The sequence below is a fragment of the Pseudophryne corroboree genome, chromosome 4 (genome assembly GCF_028390025.1).
Source record: "Pseudophryne corroboree isolate aPseCor3 chromosome 4, aPseCor3.hap2, whole genome shotgun sequence".
In the NCBI taxonomy this organism is placed as follows: Eukaryota; Metazoa; Chordata; class Amphibia; order Anura; family Myobatrachidae; genus Pseudophryne; species Pseudophryne corroboree.
Genome location: NC_086447.1, coordinates 652,751,635 through 652,771,168, shown reverse-complemented (window position 1 = coordinate 652,771,168; position 19,534 = coordinate 652,751,635). Strand labels below are relative to the sequence as shown.

Genomic DNA, 19,534 nt, shown 5'->3' with positions numbered 1-19,534 from the left:
GGGCAATGCTAGGGTTTGCAGTGGGTAGTGGGTGTGACAATGATAGAGTTGGCAGTGCTGTGGGGTAGCAATAGGTAGTGAAGGAGTGACACTGGTACAGGTGGCAGAGTTGGGGAGTGGTTGTGCTGAGGGTAGCAGAGGTTTGTGATGGGGTGACAGTGGTAGAGGTGGCAGTACTGTGGGGCAGCAGTGAGTTCAGTAGGGGGCTCCCAGTTGTGGGACTCATTTGGCAGAAACAGGTGGGACAATGGAGGAGATTGGGGTGGCAGATGCCCCATTCAGGGCATGCGCCTGGGGCGACCGCCTCTATTGTCTCCAGTAGTACCGCCATTGGATAGTATAGATCCCGAATATTATTGCATGCAGGGATGTGACAGAGGTATATGTCCAACAGCAAGAACAATGCCATCTAATACATCGGAAAGTCCTATTTTGTTAGTTCAGCGTCCAATTGCATAAGCCTTCATCTAGAACAATGGGGATAATTCCAAGTTGATCGCAGCAGGAAATTTTTTAGCAGTTGGGCAAAACCATATGCACTGCAGGGGGGGGGGGGGGGCAGATATAACATGTGCAGACAGAGTTAGATTTGGGTGTGGTGTGTTCAATCTGCAATCTAATTTGGCGTGTAAAAATAAAGCAGCCAGTATTTACCCTGCACAGAAATAAAATAACCCACCCAAATCTAAGTCTCTCTGCACATGTTATATCTGCCCCACCTGCAGTGCACATGGTTTTGCCCAACTGCTAAAAAATTTCCTGCTGCGATCAACTTGGAATTACCCCCAATGTGCAAGTCATAGGTCACTTTTGACATAATTGAAATGTCTTTTGGTAATGATATTATGGATAAGAGGCACAGGCAGAACATTATCAATAATGTTTGTGATGTTACCTAAATGTAAGAAATCATCAGTGCAGTTTCGTATCTTCTCGGGATATTCAAGTCAATATGCCTGGCAAAACAAACCTGCTGACCTTTTCTCTTGTAGGTGACATTTTCATTACAGATCATGTAATGTCTCTTCAGGCAATGGGCTATGAAAGTATTTTGCATAAAGTTACAAAGTTAGTTCAACATTTATACACCATTTCTCCAATTTTGACAGCAACTATTGGGAAGGGACCCATTAATTCCTGCTCCTGGGAAGACAAGATGGGGAGAGAAAAACAGACTTCTGCTCTGTGTTATGACTGCTGAGTCTGAGTTGCTGTAAGCTCTATCCCAGATAGGAGTTTGAGTTATTTAATGCCATAGACATAATTTCCACTATCTGTTCACGGTCTTAGGCGCACGGTATCTTATGGGGAAATGAAAGCCATGATACTAACTGCAGTCAGTGATGAGGGAAAACATGGCAGAAATAGATTGGCGAGAACATTGTTAGCTCATCATGAGTGAAGGAAAAATATGAGGGCTAAACAGCGTAATTCAGTTTGTGTCTTCTTCCCCCCACCCCACCGATAACTTTAGCTGCCAGCGATCCAAATCACAAGTAGAGAAGCAAAGCAATGTCACATAGGAAGCCACTAACTACAAGCAGCTTACCCCACTAATAAGATAATCACCTTAAAGTACAGGAAGGATACCTTTAAAATATGCTGTATGATAATAAACATGACTGCAAACATTGCTGTAAGCCAGGTATGATATTTTAATTCATTTGTTAAGACCTCTTCTTATTCTGTAGATATAACTTCTGGAGCCTATATCTAAATAAAGCATCTGGTAAATAGTTACAACCTGAATATTTGGAATACATCAATCATCAGGTAAGGGAAGTTTGTACATATAATCAGTCATTTAAATTTCTGGCAAGAACTTTACCCCCTCTTCTTTTCATTATTCTGTTAGTTTTAGTGTTGAAGCACTGAATTTAGTCACCCACTTTTGACAATAGTTGTGTCCCTTGGTCAAATTACCAATAGTGACACTTGTAGGCTGTAATAAGCCCAGTATGTAACTCTATAATGACATATTGTAGATTTTTAGGTGTAATCCAAGCTGTAAAAGTGTCTAAGCTGTAAAAGAGCTAAGTTACATATCACTGATTAAAAATGAATAAATTAAGAGCCCAAGGGCCTGGGCTAACAACAAAGTTGATGTGTGACATTTATACATCTGTGTGCAAACCAGTCTGAAACTGCACACAAAGTGCCATGATGCAGTGGCCATGGCTTTTTCTCACACCAAGTTCTGTTGTATTTCATCTGTGACTTTCTGTACGCGTTTAAATAATTCCTGTGTGGCAAAAGTCGCAGCTCAGCGCCTGTAACTGGTGTTTAACTGCATCTGTGATATGAATTAAGTTACAAAAGGGAAATAAAAATACAGAATGCTACACCTCTTAGAGCTGCTCAGTCGCACTCCGGTATCGCGTCGTGTAGTGTATACATTTTAGGCGTATGAGAACACATCTGTATATGGCCCAAGTGATCATGACATAGAAATATTATGTGACAATAATGATATAAACATACAATATTCATTATATGGGAAACAATGATGTCACATTTAATATTTGCCTAGATAGTTGGGCTTATGATTCAGGAACAGTCACTGCCTGTGACTAAAAGTAACACCTCACTGCATCCTTAATGAGGACATTTTCTCTAGAAATGTTTGTGAGAGCCATACTTTTCACAATGTAGAAGAAAACTTGAAAAGTGATTGTTTTCTATCTTCAAGGATGCAAAATCCTTGACTGTGCAAGTAATCCTATTATATTTCTTATTTAAAGCTGGCTTATGAATCAGCACTGTGCCATTCAGAAAAAACCCATTGTATATATTCTGTCATTGATGCTCAAAACAAATTCACAAATTCACAAGTCTTTCTTAGGGAATAGCTGTTGATTGATTGTCAAAGTTGCAGAGCAGTGCTATGAGTCTGAGAGCACTAGGTGTGATTTCATAACAGCAATCTATAGTAAGTGCCAGCAGTTCCGAGGTGTGATTACACTTGATTGTTTAATGTAAGAAAAAGGTTACATGAAAAAATAATGGCAAAAGTGATTAACCATATAGAAAGTGTCCTACACTCACATGTGCCAAGAATGTGTAGGTAACAAACACATCCAATGTTTAATATTAAGCTTTGACTTTTCAAGGAACAAATGTGGTTTTCAAATGTTTGATACTCGTGATACTACCCTTTAAATTGTAATTAATAAACAGGAGCTTAAGTTTCAGTTTCCTCTTGTGTGAATTGCACTCTGTCACAAGCATACATTATATATCGGTCTTAAGTGTCTGCTCACATGGACACAGCCTCCCTCTACTACAGCCGCAGCCAGATTAATGGGGGCTACTGTACCCCGGGCCCTCTCTGTAAGGGGACCCCCGGCTGGAGGTCACTGACATCACTAGCTTTCCCTTTTGTGCAGCAGAATCAGGTAGCGGGAATGCCAGCAGGACAATATACAGTGCAGTCAGAGACACAGGAGTATCAGGTTTCATGAGCTACCGATGGAGCTTCTGGACCAGAGGAGAGACAGGATGGGGGAGAGAGCTATAAGTGAACCAGGGAACCCAGCTTCTCCTCCCTGCCTGGGTCCACAAGAAGCGAGTTTCCGCACAGATTCGATCCTTGAGAGATTATGCTGAAGTATATTACATACAGTATAAATAACAACATAAGTGTTTATTTAATCTTAAATAGGATTTATTTTACGTTGTTGGTGGTGCTCCCCCCCAGAGTCAGATTGTAATGTAGCCATACATGTAGGAGGGAAAGAAGACTCTTTTGTTGGGGCACTTCTTTTCGTATTATGTCCCCGCCTGGGTGTCTGGGTCCTGTGTAACCTATATACACACTCACAGTCCTCCTGAGTCCTGCCCCAGTGTGTAAGTAGTACAGAGACTTCTGCTATTCTTGCATGTGACAAAATAATTTATAGATTTGATTTTTATATGTGTATTTTACAGTTGTTTAAGTTGTTTTTGTTCCACTACAAGAAAACTTTATAAAATAGTTATAAACAGTGCCCAGGCATTATTAAACTATAAGTTTCAATTTAATATACACCATTGGTTTAAATGTCATAGACACAGTCCATACCTCTCAACATGACCCAGTCCAGGAGGGACAAAATGCTCTCTACCTGGACTTAATTTATGATTGCCATCATGTGTTGAAATACCTTTCTTATCAATTAAATAGTTCAACACAGGTGACGCCCATTATATACTAGGAGGGAAGTCCAGGTAGAGAGCATTTTGTAGCTCATTGAATGGTCATATTGGGAGGTATGCACAATCTAATATACACCCCCCTTTCCTTGGGCCCCCCTTTCTTAAGTGCCCCAGACCCCCCAAGACTTAATCCGGCCTTGGCTCCAGCACTGCAATAAGGTCTAAAACTAGGCCCCATGCCCAGCACACCAGCATACCTCCACCTCCATCGCAACCTCAGTGAGCCAGCTAAGCATCTCTCCTGAAAGTTCCCAAGTCCTTTGTTTTGTTGTAAAATGTGAAAATGGTGTGTGACTGTGTCTGCATTGGTAAAAATCTGCGGCTGCTACATTGCAGCACTTCATGTACAGATTCAGAGACTCAGTCGCACACACAAATATACGTGTCATATATCAAATTAATCAGTCTCCTTGTGCATCCTAGTCACATTGTGTTGTGACTAAGACGCATTTCCGGCAAATAATAAGTCAAAAAGATTGCCGACGGGAGAAGATTCTAAAGCGACCCGGCATGCCACGAGGGGCAGTTTGGCGTGACTGCAGCAAAGACGTATGAGGACACATCTGTAAGACCCATAACAAGACTTGCTGGCCTGAGTGACCACTGTGGGAGTGGTCATTCTATGGACGTTCTAATCTGTGGTGCCACTGTACTGTATGTATTTCTAGGTATGTTTCTTTCCTACATAAGTTGTTCTGCCCCATTTCTGCCATATTAGAGATAAGGGGAGGAGGGGAAGAGAGAGAGGGTGAAAGATAGAGGAAGGAGGGAGAGAGAATGATGGAAAAACCTAATGACCCAGTGAATGATGTGTCCAGAATTCTAGTTGCATATCACAAACTACAGAATAAGAAAAAGAGACATTATAAAAAGTAGCTACAGATATACAAAACAGAACATACATTAAACTGTACCTGGAATGTGAAGATAACTCACTAAGATCTCCCATGCTTCCAACAGCTGCCGGGCTGGCAGAGTAGTTATGAACAGAATACATGTTTCTGCGACCATCATCTGCTGTGCTTTCTGAAGAGTTGTTCCATTGCATCATTTGTTCTGCTCTGTTGTGTGAAGCAGGCCTGCTGCTTGTATGAAGTGTAGTACCGATGACTTGCGTGGAAATACTACATGGTGCTGTATCAAAACCACTGTCTGTTGAGGCCCCTTTAATATAAGTTAGTCCAAGTAACTCAGGGTCCATAAGGTCTCCAGAGCCAAAATGTTTATCATCGCTGTTACTTGATGCACTGCTGGAAACAGTATTACTGCTTGAATGGCTTGAACAACTTTTTATCTGAAATATTTACAGAAAATTATGTAAGCAATGAAAAGGAATAAAATTACGAGGGTGGGTTAATATGAAGGTAAAAGGACTCTCATTCGTGTATTTGATTTTAATTTCCCGCCAGGACAGAGCAGGTAGACCACTGTTTCCCCTCATGGCCATTAGACTGCGCCTCATAACGGTCATACTGTCCCAACATCAGCTGTAAAATAGCGGGGCTGGCTGAGACATGATCAGACATTGAAGTGCGTAGTATGATCAGATTTCTGCATCTAAAGGGCACATCAGCAGCTGAAATTCGTCGCCATCTTGCTGAGGTGTACGGTGATAACGTCATGAAACAGGTTTGGGCTTGGTGTTCTGCTTTTGATAATGGCAGGACAGACATTGAAGATGTGCAGAGATTCAGCCTGCCAAGTGTCATTGTAAGGTACTGGACTATCCCGCCTACTGCCCTGACCTGGCACAGAGCGATTTCTATTGAACCGACAGTGAAGTTCAGCAAACCGTCATGTCCTGATTTCTTCAGTGCCGCGACAGATGCCTTGGTGTACCATTGGAACAAATGCTTAGTCAAATATATGTACTACGTATAAAAATAATCTGTACCAAGGCAATACTACTGATTCTAAGTATGTGAGAATACATTTACGAAGTGAGAGATCTTGTTACCTTATTTATTAAACCACTCTTGCATATTTCAATGATTGTGAACTTTTAAAACTGAAAATGTATGAGCTTAAAAAATCCCATTAGCATTACTTAGAGCTGTCTCTGTTTTCTTTCCCATGTACATGTTCTGGTCTTCCAACTCAGCTGTATCTGGTAATCCCTAGGGTGCATATGCCAAGCCAGCCTTGTCCACTCCATCACAGTACAAATGTGCCATCAGATTATTAGCAAGGACAGCTGAGCTGGAAAACTCAAAGCTTAAGTCTTGACTGTCCCATCAGTGTACATACCTATAGTACAGTATCATGCAAAGTATTTCATGCAGAGTGGTTTTATTCTGGTTTTCCCTATTTCGAATGCACATTAGAAAGGAGTACTTTATGTCTGCATAAAGGGGAAGTGATGGGGTAGGTTTTCATATGTCGCTTATATTAAGGATGTGTGTTATATTAAGGATATGTTCTTGCACTTTATAAGATATGCAGAGTTGATGTAGCCACAAATACATCTCTTAGAGGGTCTGTGAATTATGGATGCCTCTTCCCTGGCATATAAAGAAAAGGTCCTGAGCACTCCAATATAAGCTTTAAGAAGCTTCCAAACAAGTTAATGATTAGGATAATAATAAGCTAGAAATGCAGGATATAGAGGCGTTAGGCAAGTTATACATACCAACTAGCTAAAAGGTACACTGTGGGGTTAAAAAAGCAGCAACAAAACAATCAAATGAATACTGCTCTTCCATGAGAGACTGGGTGGTGAAATTAAAAATACTGGACATCCAATCTATATTATCACCAGCATTTTCCATTTCATCAAACAACCTCCTACGGAGGAGCTGCATTCATGTGAATGTTATTTTTGTCACATCTACGTCTGCATCCTTATCACTAGCTGCATTTTGAACCCCACATTACGCCTATAACATGGCCTAAGACACTAGTATCCAGTGCCTAGACTCTATTATTCGCCTCTTTCCTGATGCGATATTCATACTGATTATAATGATCACAGGATACATCTTAAATGGCCTGTTTAAAAAAAAAAAAAAATATGTATATATTGTATTTATACTTATCTCTCTCTTTCTCATATATATATATATATATATCAGGGCCGGCTCCAGGGCTTGTGGCGCCCCGGGCGGCTTTAGGGGGCGTGGCTTTGTACAGGGGGCGTGGTCATTTACGCCCCCTGTACAGCTGAATTGATGTGCGGTGCGCGATGACGTCATCGCGCACCGCACAGTAAAGGACCTCTCCAGGAAGGGAAACTAGACGCGTACGCGTCTAGTTTCCCTTCCCAGCGGTAGCGGCCGGGGGCAGCGGGCAGCAGGGGGCACACACCAGTAGCGGATCTTGCCCTGGTGCGGCGCCCTCCGGAGGGCGCCCTGCGCCCTCCGGAAGGCGGCGCCCCGGGCAAAAGTACTGCTTGCCCGTGGCAAGATCCGCTACTGATATATATATATATATATATATATACATATATATAGCATGTGGAATCCTGCACTCACATCAGACAAATAAGCAACAATGAGGTGCTCCCTAGTGGGGATCTCCCTAAATGGGTAGACCCACAGTATTTAAACAAGAGTCCAACAATGTGGAGGTGCACTCGTCGATTTCAAGTAGTCTGCAACTTCATTTTGTTCACAACAACTTTATTTCAGTCGATATTCGGCTCTTTAGGTCGACGTTTCGATCCTCATTCTAGGATCTTTATCAAGACAAGCTTCATTTTATACATAATATTTTGAAAGCATCATAAATTGATTACTACAAAAGAACAAAAAATGAATAAAATAAATACATACATAAAGCGAAAACAAAAACAAAAAACATGAATGGACTACCACGCCCTCAGAGCATTTAAATATAGAATTCTATTAGCACCAAGTGTGGTTCAAAAAACAACACCACGTCTCTGTCCATATTTACCAGGTGAGAATACCTGCACCCAAACGTTTAGTTAGTTAACACCAATGTGCAGTAAAGAGATCTCAGAGATGTGCAGCAACTGATATGCAAAGGGATGTCAGTAACATCACTCACTTACTCAGAAAATCAATATGCCATGTTCAGACAGTAACAATGCTGTACGGCTAGTCAGGCTTAATTCAAATAGGATTCTGAAAAAATGAATTAAAGAATATATATATATATATATATATATATATATATATATACAGCCACACACACTATTAGTGTGGAAATTCCACATATATCCAGAGCCAACCGTGAAATAACACAAAGTGTGATACTTACAAGTGTGGTTACTTAAACTCACAATCATGGAGCAATTCAGACAACCTGGGAGATCACTGTGAATATAATGCCAACAAATCATACTTCATCTAATGGCTGCCACAGTGTGTAGACCTACTAACCACTACTCAGTGCATGGTTCAGTACTCACCTGCAGTGAATGAAATCCTGACAACCTCTACAGCCACACCACTTTGCAGCAAATGGGTTGGCCTTATATACCCGTATACCGGAAGTGGAGGTGCAGACCACTGCAAGTGCCCCTTCACAATTTCCCACTATCAGATAAACTTACCAAATATACAATTTTCACCACAGGTTAAAATACTAGCTAGGCAACTATCTTGACCTTCCGTGCTGTTTAATACAGCTCGGACAGGTCAAGCCGCTGATCGCGCCGCTCGTGGAACGCAATGCGTTCCATGGCCCGATACCCGGAAGTGCTACGTACCACAGTGTCATACTGTATGGGGGCCGCTCTGGGACAAAAAGGCTCTTGCTGAATATGAACAGACAACGTTCCACTGACCCAAAGGTGTATACTACCACCTGCTTAATGAAAAATAGACATCCTTAGGTGCACTACCACAAAATACATAAAGGGATATCCACTATAGTCCGGGGCCCGGGAAAATAAGTCACTGGATTATACCTCGGTTGCCTAGAGGTTACTGTATTCCAAGGAGTTGTCATAGGAACATAATCGTGCAGTTTGGTATCTGATCATAGAGATCAGAAGCCTATTTAATCTTAAAAACCATCCGTTTGCCAACTTGTGCCAGTGCGTTCATACTCAGTAAATATGTTCAGAGACACAAATCTAAATAAATGCTATAAATGGAACGTGGTGGTCATAACATACAGGCAGAGATTCACTGAATACTCTTCATAAAAGATTTATGTATATAGAATTGTTGCGACACAAGACAGGACACTAGTCATAAACATCCAAAAAAATATATATAAAAAAATAAAAAATACATAAAATCAAATAACAAAATAAACCATAACATAATGTCATTGGTATCACATGTGATCTACAGTCTCACGTGTTATCCACTTAAGGTCCATGTTGTGTCGCACACAATTAAATTCATGGTAAATCAATTCAATGTAATCACAGCATACCAAGCCTAGACCGGGTCTAAAGATCAAAGATAATTAGCTCATAAGGGAGCATTTCATAGGAAGACATTCATAGCAGAGTGCTCATTAAGGCCTTTTGGTGAAACAGTATTGAGGTGTGAAATCCAGAAGCTTTCCCTTTTACGTAAGGCTAAAGTACGGTCCCCCCCATTGGGCAGTGGTGGGACCCAATCAATCAGCCTGCATTTCAGGTTTGCCACCTGATGACCTCTTTGGAGGTAGTGTCGAGCAACCGGCTTATCTGTGATACCTGTTTGGATTGCTGTTCTAATGGATAGCCGATGATTTGCCATCCGTTCCCTAAAACACGGGGTTGTAAGCCCTACATAACACAGTCCACACGGACATGTAAGAGTATAGACCACAAAATCAAGCCTACAATGCAAATGGTACCTAATCTTGATATTCCTACCAGAATGCGGATGGGGAAAGGTAGAGCCAGTAAGTAAGGATCTACATGTCGTACATTTCCCACATGAGAAACAACCAGGTTTACTACTCATGATCTGGAGAAAATTCGTTTTTTTAGTTTCTGGTACCATTGTAGGCCTCATCAGCATTTGTCTGAGGTTGGATCCCCGTTTATAGGCCATCATTGGTGGATCCATGTGTGTAAAGGGTAACCCCTGATCAGATTTTAGTATTGGCCAATGTTTGCGCAATGTTTTGCGTGTAAAGTGCGCGTAATTGTCGAATTTCGTGGTAAAGACCATACGATTCTTATTGGCCGCAACCCCTGGTGTAGTCCCGCTGAATATTTTCTTAGCTTTACGGAGACTATTACTAATCACTTTAGTGGAGTATCCTCTTTCAATAAACTTCATCTCTCCCAACTGTTTCCCCCTAATTGTTCCATTATTGTTGATACGCATCACTCGTAAAAACTGCGAGATAGGTAAATTATCTTTTAGTGAAGGGGGATGAAAGCTGCTGGTCAATAAAGTGGTGTTTCTATCAGTGGGCTTTCTGTATACAGATGTCACAAATGCTCCATCCACAATGGATACCTGCACATCAAGAAAATGAATCGAATGATGGGAACTTTCACATGTAAATTTTACAGGACTATTGAGTATGTTGATGTTATTAACCATCTCTACAAAAGATTCCTGCGTGTCCTCCCAGATGAGGAAGACATCGTCAATGAATCGTTTGTAGAAGGAAATTTTAGAACCATATATAGGTAAAATATGCATCTCCTCAAACTTAGACATATACAGGTTTGCGTACGCGGGCGCCAGGTTAGAGCCCATGGCTGTACCCGATACCTGGAAAAAGTATGAATCCTTATACTTGAAATGGTTTTGACTCAACACGAGATTAGTAAGTTCCAAAACAAATTCAGTAAGTACATTGCCATCTGGATTTCCACTAAGTACCTCCTTGATTGCTTCCAATCCATCACTGTGTGGTATAATTGTGTACAGTGACTGTACATCCATAGTGGCCAAGAGACACTGGCCCCTGGGGACCCCATTGAGTCCAAGTTGATTGAGAAAATCACTTGTGTCACGTATGTAACTGCGACATTTACTCACATGAGGCTGAAGTATAGAATCAACCCACTTAGCGATAGGTTGTAACAGTGAACCTTCGGCTGCAATTATAGGTCGCCCAGGTGGTTTGGTCATTGTTTTGTGGATTTTTGGAAGAGTATAGATGATAGGACATTTAGGTTCATCTATACTTAAAAATTCAAAGAGGTCCTGATCAATCCAATTACTCTCCACGCCTCTCTTTAGGCACAGATCAATGGTCTTTTTTACCATAGGAATAGGGTTATTAATGACCCTACGGTATACATTAGTGTCTGCCAATTGGCGACATATTTCAAAATCATAATCCGTCCAGTCCTGTACCACCACGGCACCACCCTTGTCCGCGGGTCTTATTACAATAGAGGTGTCATCTCTCAAATTTTTAAGTGCTTTTCTCTCACCAGGAGTAAGATTATCAAAGAGGCGAGTTGGTTTGAAGTGTTGCACATCATTCTGGACCAGTCTGAGGAAAGTCTTCACGCTGGGGCTGTGTGATATGGGGTCAAATTTTGAACTTTTTAAAAAAAGTTTCTTATCTGCCAATTTAGGCTGACCGGAAAAATATTCCTTAAGCCTGAGATTTCTCCCAAACCTGTATTGATCAACGGTTCCCTGAAAAGCTTGATGTGGAAAAGTGGGAACGAACGACAGTCCTCTAGCAAGAAGACTAACCTCAGACTGATCAAGACTACGTTGGGATAAATGAAATACCAAATCTAGGTTAGTTTCTTGCGGCTCCTTCTTTTTATAACCGCCTCTCCGCGTAATTGTTCTATGTTTCGCGAGTTCCCTTGGGCTGGTGGAAGGCCCTTGGGTCCGGTGGTGGTATCTAAAAAATGAGGGTTGTTACCCCGTTGTGCGTCAGATAAATCAGTGTCTGAAGTCGATATGGAAGAAACAATCTCGCGTGAGAATGGGGCTTGCCTACGCTTCCTAAAGAAGCGGCCTGACCGTTCACCCTGTTGTGGATTGCTGTTTCCTAACAACCACCGATACACGGTGTGGTTTTGATAATCTGCTGTTACAGTGGCAAGTTTCTTTCTTTTAAATGAGGTGAGTTCCTTCCTGTAAGAGTCCACTTGTGACTGCAATCTGTCTAACCAATTGTTAGTCTTATCATCACGTAATGTGGGTAAAGAAATGGTCTCAAGTTGCTCAATCTCCACCTTAACTTTATTAAGTTCAGCTCCCTTATGAGCTAATTATCTTTGATCTTTAGACCCGGTCTAGGCTTGGTATGCTGTGATTACATTGAATTGATTTACCATGAATTTAATTGTGTGCGACACAACATGGACCTTAAGTGGATAACACGTGAGACTGTAGATCACATGTGATACCAATGACATTATGTTATGGTTTATTTTGTTATTTGATTTTATGTATTTTTTATTTTTTTATATATATTTTTTGGATGTTTATGACTAGTGTCCTGTCTTGTGTCGCAACAATTCTATATACATAAATCTTTTATGAAGAGTATTCAGTGAATCTCTGCCTGTATGTTATGACCACCACGTTCCATTTATAGCATTTATTTAGATTTGTGTCTCTGAACATATTTACTGAGTATGAACGCACTGGCACAAGTTGGCAAACGGATGGTTTTTAAGATTAAATAGGCTTCTGATCTCTATGATCAGATACCGAACTGCACGATTATGTTCCTATGACAACTCCTTGGAATACAGTAACCTCTAGGCAACCGAGGTATAATCCAGTGACTTATTTTCCCGGGCCCCGGACTATAGTGGATATCCCTTTATGTATTTTGTGGTAGTGCACCTAAGGATGTCTATTTTTCATTAAGCAGGTGGTAGTATACACCTTTGGGTCAGTGGAACGTTGTCTGTTCATATTCAGCAAGAGCCTTTTTGTCCCAGAGCGGCCCCCATACAGTATGACACTGTGGTACGTAGCACTTCCGGGTATCGGGCCGTGGAACGCATTGCGTTCCACGAGCGGCGCGATCAGCGGCTTGACCTGTCCGAGCTGTATTAAACAGCACGGAAGGTCAAGATAGTTGCCTAGCTAGTATTTTAACCTGTGGTGAAAATTGTATATTTGGTAAGTTTATCTGAGAGTGGGAAATTGTGAAGGGGCACTTGCAGTGGTCTGCACCTCCACTTCCGGTATACGGGTATATAAGGCCAACCCATTTGCTGCAAAGTGGTGTGGCTGTAGAGGTTGTCAGGATTTCATTCACTGCAGGTGAGTACTGAACCATGCACTGAGTAGTGGTTAGTAGGTCTACACACTGTGGCAGCCATTAGATGAAGTATGATTTGTTGGCATTATATTCACAGTGATCTCCCAGGTTGTCTGAATTGCTCCATGATTGTGAGTTTAAGTAACCACACTTGCAAGTATCACACTTTGTGTTATTTCATGGTTGGCTCTGGATATATGTGGAATTTCCACACTAATAGTGTGTGTGGCTGTATATATATATATATATATATATATATATATATATATATATTCTTTAATTCATTTTTTCAGAATCCTATTTGAATTAAGCCTGACTAGCCGTACAGCATTGTTACTGTCTGAACATGGCATATTGATTTTCTGAGTAAGTGAGTGATGTTACTGACATCCCTTTGCATATCAGTTGCTGCACATCTCTGAGATCTCTTTACTGCACATTGGTGTTAACTAACTAAACGTTTGGGTGCAGGTATTCTCACCTGGTAAATATGGACAGAGACGTGGTGTTGTTTTTTGAACCACACTTGGTGCTAATAGAATTCTATATTTAAATGCTCTGAGGGCGTGGTAGTCCATTCATGTTTTTTGTTTTTGTTTTCGCTTTATGTATGTATTTATTTTATTCATTTTTTGTTCTTTTGTAGTAATCAATTTATGATACTTTCAAAATATTATGTATAAAATGAAGCTTGTCTTGATAAAGATCCTAGAATGAGGATCGAAACGTCGACCTAAAGAGCCGAATATCGACTGAAATAAAGTTGTTGTGAACAAAATGAAGTTGCAGACTACTTGAAATCGACGAGTGCACCTCCACATTGTTGGACTCTTGTTTAAATACTGTGGGTCTACCCATTTAGGGAGATCCCCACTAGGGAGCACCTCATTGTTGCTTATTTGTCTGATGTGAGTGCAGGATTCCACATGCTATATATATTGTATGACTGCCACAATACATTCATACTTCCTGACACCCATCACTTGATTGTATATTAGCCAAAGGAATCAAAACTGGAACATTGAGTGTTTAGACAGAATTTTTAATTTTTTAAACTTGTATGTTTTTGTTGTATGTTTTTCTGACGTGGTAAAATCCTCTGTACATCACAGATACCTTGAGGAATGGCTCAAGGAGGCTCGTGCCTGTTTAATGAGGGACTCTTATCTCAGGCTGAGCAAGGAATTATTTCCTTTACTGATGACGATATTGAAAAGGTCTTGTTCGATAAATTAGACTTTGAAGCTCTACCTGCTGAGTCCTCAGCGGATATATTTTATAGGATACTGAGACTAAAACGCCGGGAGGTGGATTTATTGCTACATGGACAGTTCTTGTCCGAATACCATAGGCGTAAATTGATACCACGTGGTTTCAGGGTCAATAATGTACCTACCCTAGGCAGGAATAATCCTGTTTTTTGTAGCAGGTGGTGTTCCATCCTTAATAAATGTTCACTAGACCTTCTGATATTAGTGATAGAAGAGGTGGGAATTTAACTTAATAAAGTTAAGGTGGAGTTTGAGCAACTTGAGACCATTTCTTTACCCACATTACGTGATGATAAGACTAACAATTGGTTAGACAGATTGCAGTCACAAGTGGACTCTTACAGGAAGGAACTCACCTCATTTAAAAGAAAGAAACTTGCCACTGTAACAGCAGATTATCAAAACCACACCGTGTATCGGTGGTTGTTAGGAAACAGCAATCCACAACAGGGTGAACGGTCAGGCCGCTTCTTTAGGAAGCGTAGGCAAGCCCCATTCTCACGCGAGATTGTTTCTTCCATATCGACTTCAGACACTGATTTATCTGACGCACAACGGGGTAACAACCCTCATTTTTTAGATACCACCACCGGACCCAAGGGCCTTCCACCAGCCCAAGGGAACTCGCGAAACATAGAACAATTACGCGGAGAGGCGGTTATAAAAAGAAGGAGCCGCAAGAAACTAACCTAGATTTGGTATTTCATTTATCCCAACGTAGTCTTGATCAGTCTGAGGTTAGTCTTCTTGCTAGAGGACTGTCGTTCGTTCCCACTTTTCCACATCAAGCTTTTCAGGGAACCGTTGATCAATACAGGTTTGGGAGAAATCTCAGGCTTAAGGAATATTTTTCCGGTCAGCCTAAATTGGCAGATAAGAAACTTTTTTTAAAAAGTTCAAAATTTGACCCCATATCACACAGCCCCAGCGTGAAGACTTTCCTCAGACTGGTCCAGAATGATGTGCAACACTTCAAACCAACTCGCCTCTTTGATAATCTTACTCCTGGTGAGAGAAAAGCACTTAAAAATTTGAGAGATGACACCTCTATTGTAATAAGACCCGCGGACAAGGGTGGTGCCGTGGTGGTACAGGACTGGACGGATTATGATTTTGAAATATGTCGCCAATTGGCAGACACTAATGTATACCGTAGGGTCATTAATAACCCTATTCCTATGGTAAAAAAGACCATTGATCTGTGCCTAAAGAGAGGCGTGGAGAGTAATTGGATTGATCAGGACCTCTTTGAATTTTTAAGTATAGATGAACCTAAATGTCCTATCATCTATACTCTTCCAAAAATCCACAAAACAATGACCAAACCACCTGGGCGACCTATAATTGCAGCCGAAGGTTCACTGTTACAACCTATCGCTAAGTGGGTTGATTCTATACTTCAGCCTCATGTGAGTAAATGTCGCAGTTACATACGTGACACAAGTGATTTTCTCAATCAACTTGGACTCAATGGGGTCCCCAGGGGCCAGTGTCTCTTGGCCACTATGGATGTACAGTCACTGTACACAATTATACCACACAGTGATGGATTGGAAGCAATCAAGGAGGTACTTAGTGGAAATCCAGATGGCAATGTACTTACTGAATTTGTTTTGGAACTTACTAATCTCGTGTTGAGTCAAAACCATTTCAAGTATAAGGATTCATACTTTTTCCAGGTATCGGGTACAGCCATGGGCTCTAACCTGGCGCCCGCGTACGCAAACCTGTATATGTCTAAGTTTGAGGAGATGCATATTTTACCTATATATGGTTCTAAAATTTCCTTCTACAAACGATTCATTGACGATGTCTTCCTCATCTGGGAGGACACGCAGGAATCTTTTGTAGAGATGGTTAATAACATCAACATACTCAATAGTCCTGTAAAATTTACATGTGAAAGTTCCCATCATTCGATTCATTTTCTTGATGTGCAGGTATCCATTGTGGATGGAGCATTTGTGACATCTGTATACAGAAAGCCCACTGATAGAAACACCACTTTATTGACCAGCAGCTTTCATCCCCCTTCACTAAAAGATAATTTACCTATCTCGCAGTTTTTACGAGTGATGCGTATCAACAATAATGGAACAATTAGGGAGAAATAGTTGGGAGAGATGAAGCAGCGGTTTATTGAAAGAGGATACTCCACTAAAGTGATTAGTAATAGTCTCCGTAAAGCTAAGAAAATATTCAGCGGGACTACACCAGGGGTTGCGGCCAATAAGAATCGTATGGTCTTTACCACGAAATTCGACAATTACGCGCACTTTACACGCAAAACATTGCGCAAACATTGGCCAATACTAAAATCTGATCAGGGGTTGCCCTTTACACACATGGATCCACCAATGATGGCCTATAAACGGGGATCCAACCTCAGACAAATGCTGATGAGGCCTACAATGGTACCAGAAACTAAAAAAATTAATTTTCTCCAGACCATGAGTAGTAAACCTGGTTGTTTCTCATGTGGGAAATGTACGACATGTAGATCCTTACTTACTGGCTCTACCTTTCCCCATCCGCATTCTGGTAGGAATATCAAGATTAGGTACCATTTGCATTGTAGGCTTGATTTTGTGGTCTATACTCTTACATGTCCGTGTGGACTGTGTTATGTAGGGCTTACAACCCGGTGTTTTAGGGAACGGATGGCAAATCATCGGCTATCCATTAGAACAGCAATCCAAACAGGTATCACAGATAAGCCGGTTGGTCGACACTACCTCCAAAGAGGTCATCATGGGGCAAACCTGAAATGCAGGCTGATTGATTGGGTCCCACCACTGCCCAATGGGGGGGACCGTACTTTAGCCTTACGTAAAAGGGAAAGCTTCTGGATTTCACACCTCAATACTGTTTCACCAAAAGGCCTTAATGAGCACTCTGCTATGAATGTCTTCCTATGAAATGCTCCCTTATGAGCTAATTATCTTTAATCTTTAGACCCGGTCTAGGCTTGGTATGCTGTGATTACATTGAATTGATTTACCATGAATTTAATTGTGTGCGACACAACATGGACCTTAAGTGGATAACACGTGAGACTGTAGATCACATGTGATACCAATGACATTATGTTATGGTTTATTTTGTTATTTGATTTTATGTATTTTTTATTTTTTTATATATATTTTTTTGGATGTTTATGACTAGTGTCCTGTCTTGTGTCGCAACAATTCTATATACATAAATCTTTTATGAAGAGTATTCAGTGAATCTCTGCCTGTATGTTATGACCACCACGTTCCATTTATAGCATTTATTTAGATTTGTGTCTCTGAACATATTTACTGAGTATGAACGCACTGGCACAAATTGGCAAACGGATGATTTTTAAGATTAAATAGGCTTCTGATCTCTATGATCAGATACCGAACTGCACGATTATGTTCCTATGACAACTCCTTGGAATACAGTAACCTCTAGGCAACCGAGGTATAATCCAGTGACTTATTTTCCCGGGTCCCGGACTATAGTGGATATCCCTTTATGTATTTTGTGGTAGTGCACCTAAGGATGTCTATTTTTCATTAAGCAGGTGGTAGTATACACCTTTGGGTCAGTGGAACGTTGTCTGTTCATATTCAGCAAGAGCCTTTTTGTCCCAGAGCGGCCCCCATACAGTATGACGCTGTGGTACGTAGCACTTCCGGGTATCGGGCCGTGGAACGCATTGCGTTCCACGAGCGGCGCGATCAGCGGCTTGACCTGTCCGAGCTGTATTAAACAGCACGGAAGGTCACCTGTGGTGAAAATTGTATATTTGGTAAGTTTATCTGAGAGTGGGAAATTGTGAAGGGGCACTTGCAGTGGTCTGCACCTCCACTTCCGGTATACGGGTATATAAGGCCAACCCATTTGCTGCAAAGTGGTGTGGCTGTAGAGGTTGTCAGGATTTCATTCACTGCAGGTGAGTACTGAACCATGCACTGAGTAGTGGTTAGTAGGTCTACACACTGTGGCAGCCATTAGTTGAAGTATGATTTGTTGGCATTATATTCACAGTGATCTCCCAGGTTGTCTGAATTGCTCCATGATTGTGAGTTTAAGTAACCACACTTGCAAGTATCACACTTTGTGTTATTTCACGGTTGGCTCTGGATATATGTGGAATTTCCACACTAATAGTGTGTGTGGCTGTATATATATATATATATATATATTCTTTAATTCATTTTTTCAGAATCCTATTTGAATTAAGCCTGACTAGCCGTACAGCATTGTTACTGTCTGAACATGGCATATTGATTTTCTGAGTAAGTGAGTGATGTTACTGACATCCCTTTGCATATCAGTTGCTGCACATCTCTGAGATCTCTTTACTGCACATTGGTGTTAACTAACTAAACGTTTGGGTGCAGGTATTCTCACCTGGTAAATATGGACAGAGACGTGGTGTTGTTTTTTGAACCACACTTGGTGCTAATAGAATTCTATATTTAAATGCTCTGAGGGCGTGGTAGTCCATTCATGTTTTTTGTTTTTTGTTTTTGTTTTCGCTTTATGTATGTATTTATTTTATTCATTTTTTGTTCTTTTGTAGTAATCAATTTATGATGCTTTCAAAATATTATGTATAAAATGAAGCTTGTCTTGAATGAGGATCGAAACATCGACCTAAAGAGCCGAATATCGACTGAAATAAAGTTGTTGTGAACAAAATGAAGTTGCAGACTACTTGAAATCGACGAGTGCACCTCCACATTGTTGGACTCTTGTTTATATACATATATATATATATATATATATATATGCACGTACATGTGTGTGTGTGTGTGTATATATATATATATATATCAGCGGTGCAAGTGGGTGGGTACCGGTGGGTACCCTTAAGAATTTAACCGTGGGTACGCCGTGCCCACCGCCACCGGGCCGCCGCTCCCTCCCTTCGCTGCTGCTCACTGCACCACTGCTGCATGAGGGGAGGAGAGCGCAGCGTG

The 19,534-nt window shown here is 41.1% G+C and overlaps 1 protein-coding gene across 6 annotated transcripts in view; it reads right to left on the bottom strand.

The window, feature by feature from the left end:
- The window catches only part of SIPA1L2 (signal induced proliferation associated 1 like 2), a 795,004-nt gene that overhangs the window by 173,617 nt on the left and 601,853 nt on the right, over positions 1 to 19,534 (bottom strand). For all 6 annotated transcript variants that reach the window (XM_063917773.1, XM_063917774.1, XM_063917772.1 and 3 more), the window contains one exon: positions 5,109 to 5,488. In XM_063917773.1, coding sequence (XP_063773843.1) covers positions 5,109 to 5,488 — 380 coding nt within the window. The remainder of the gene's footprint in view (positions 1 to 5,108; positions 5,489 to 19,534) is intronic.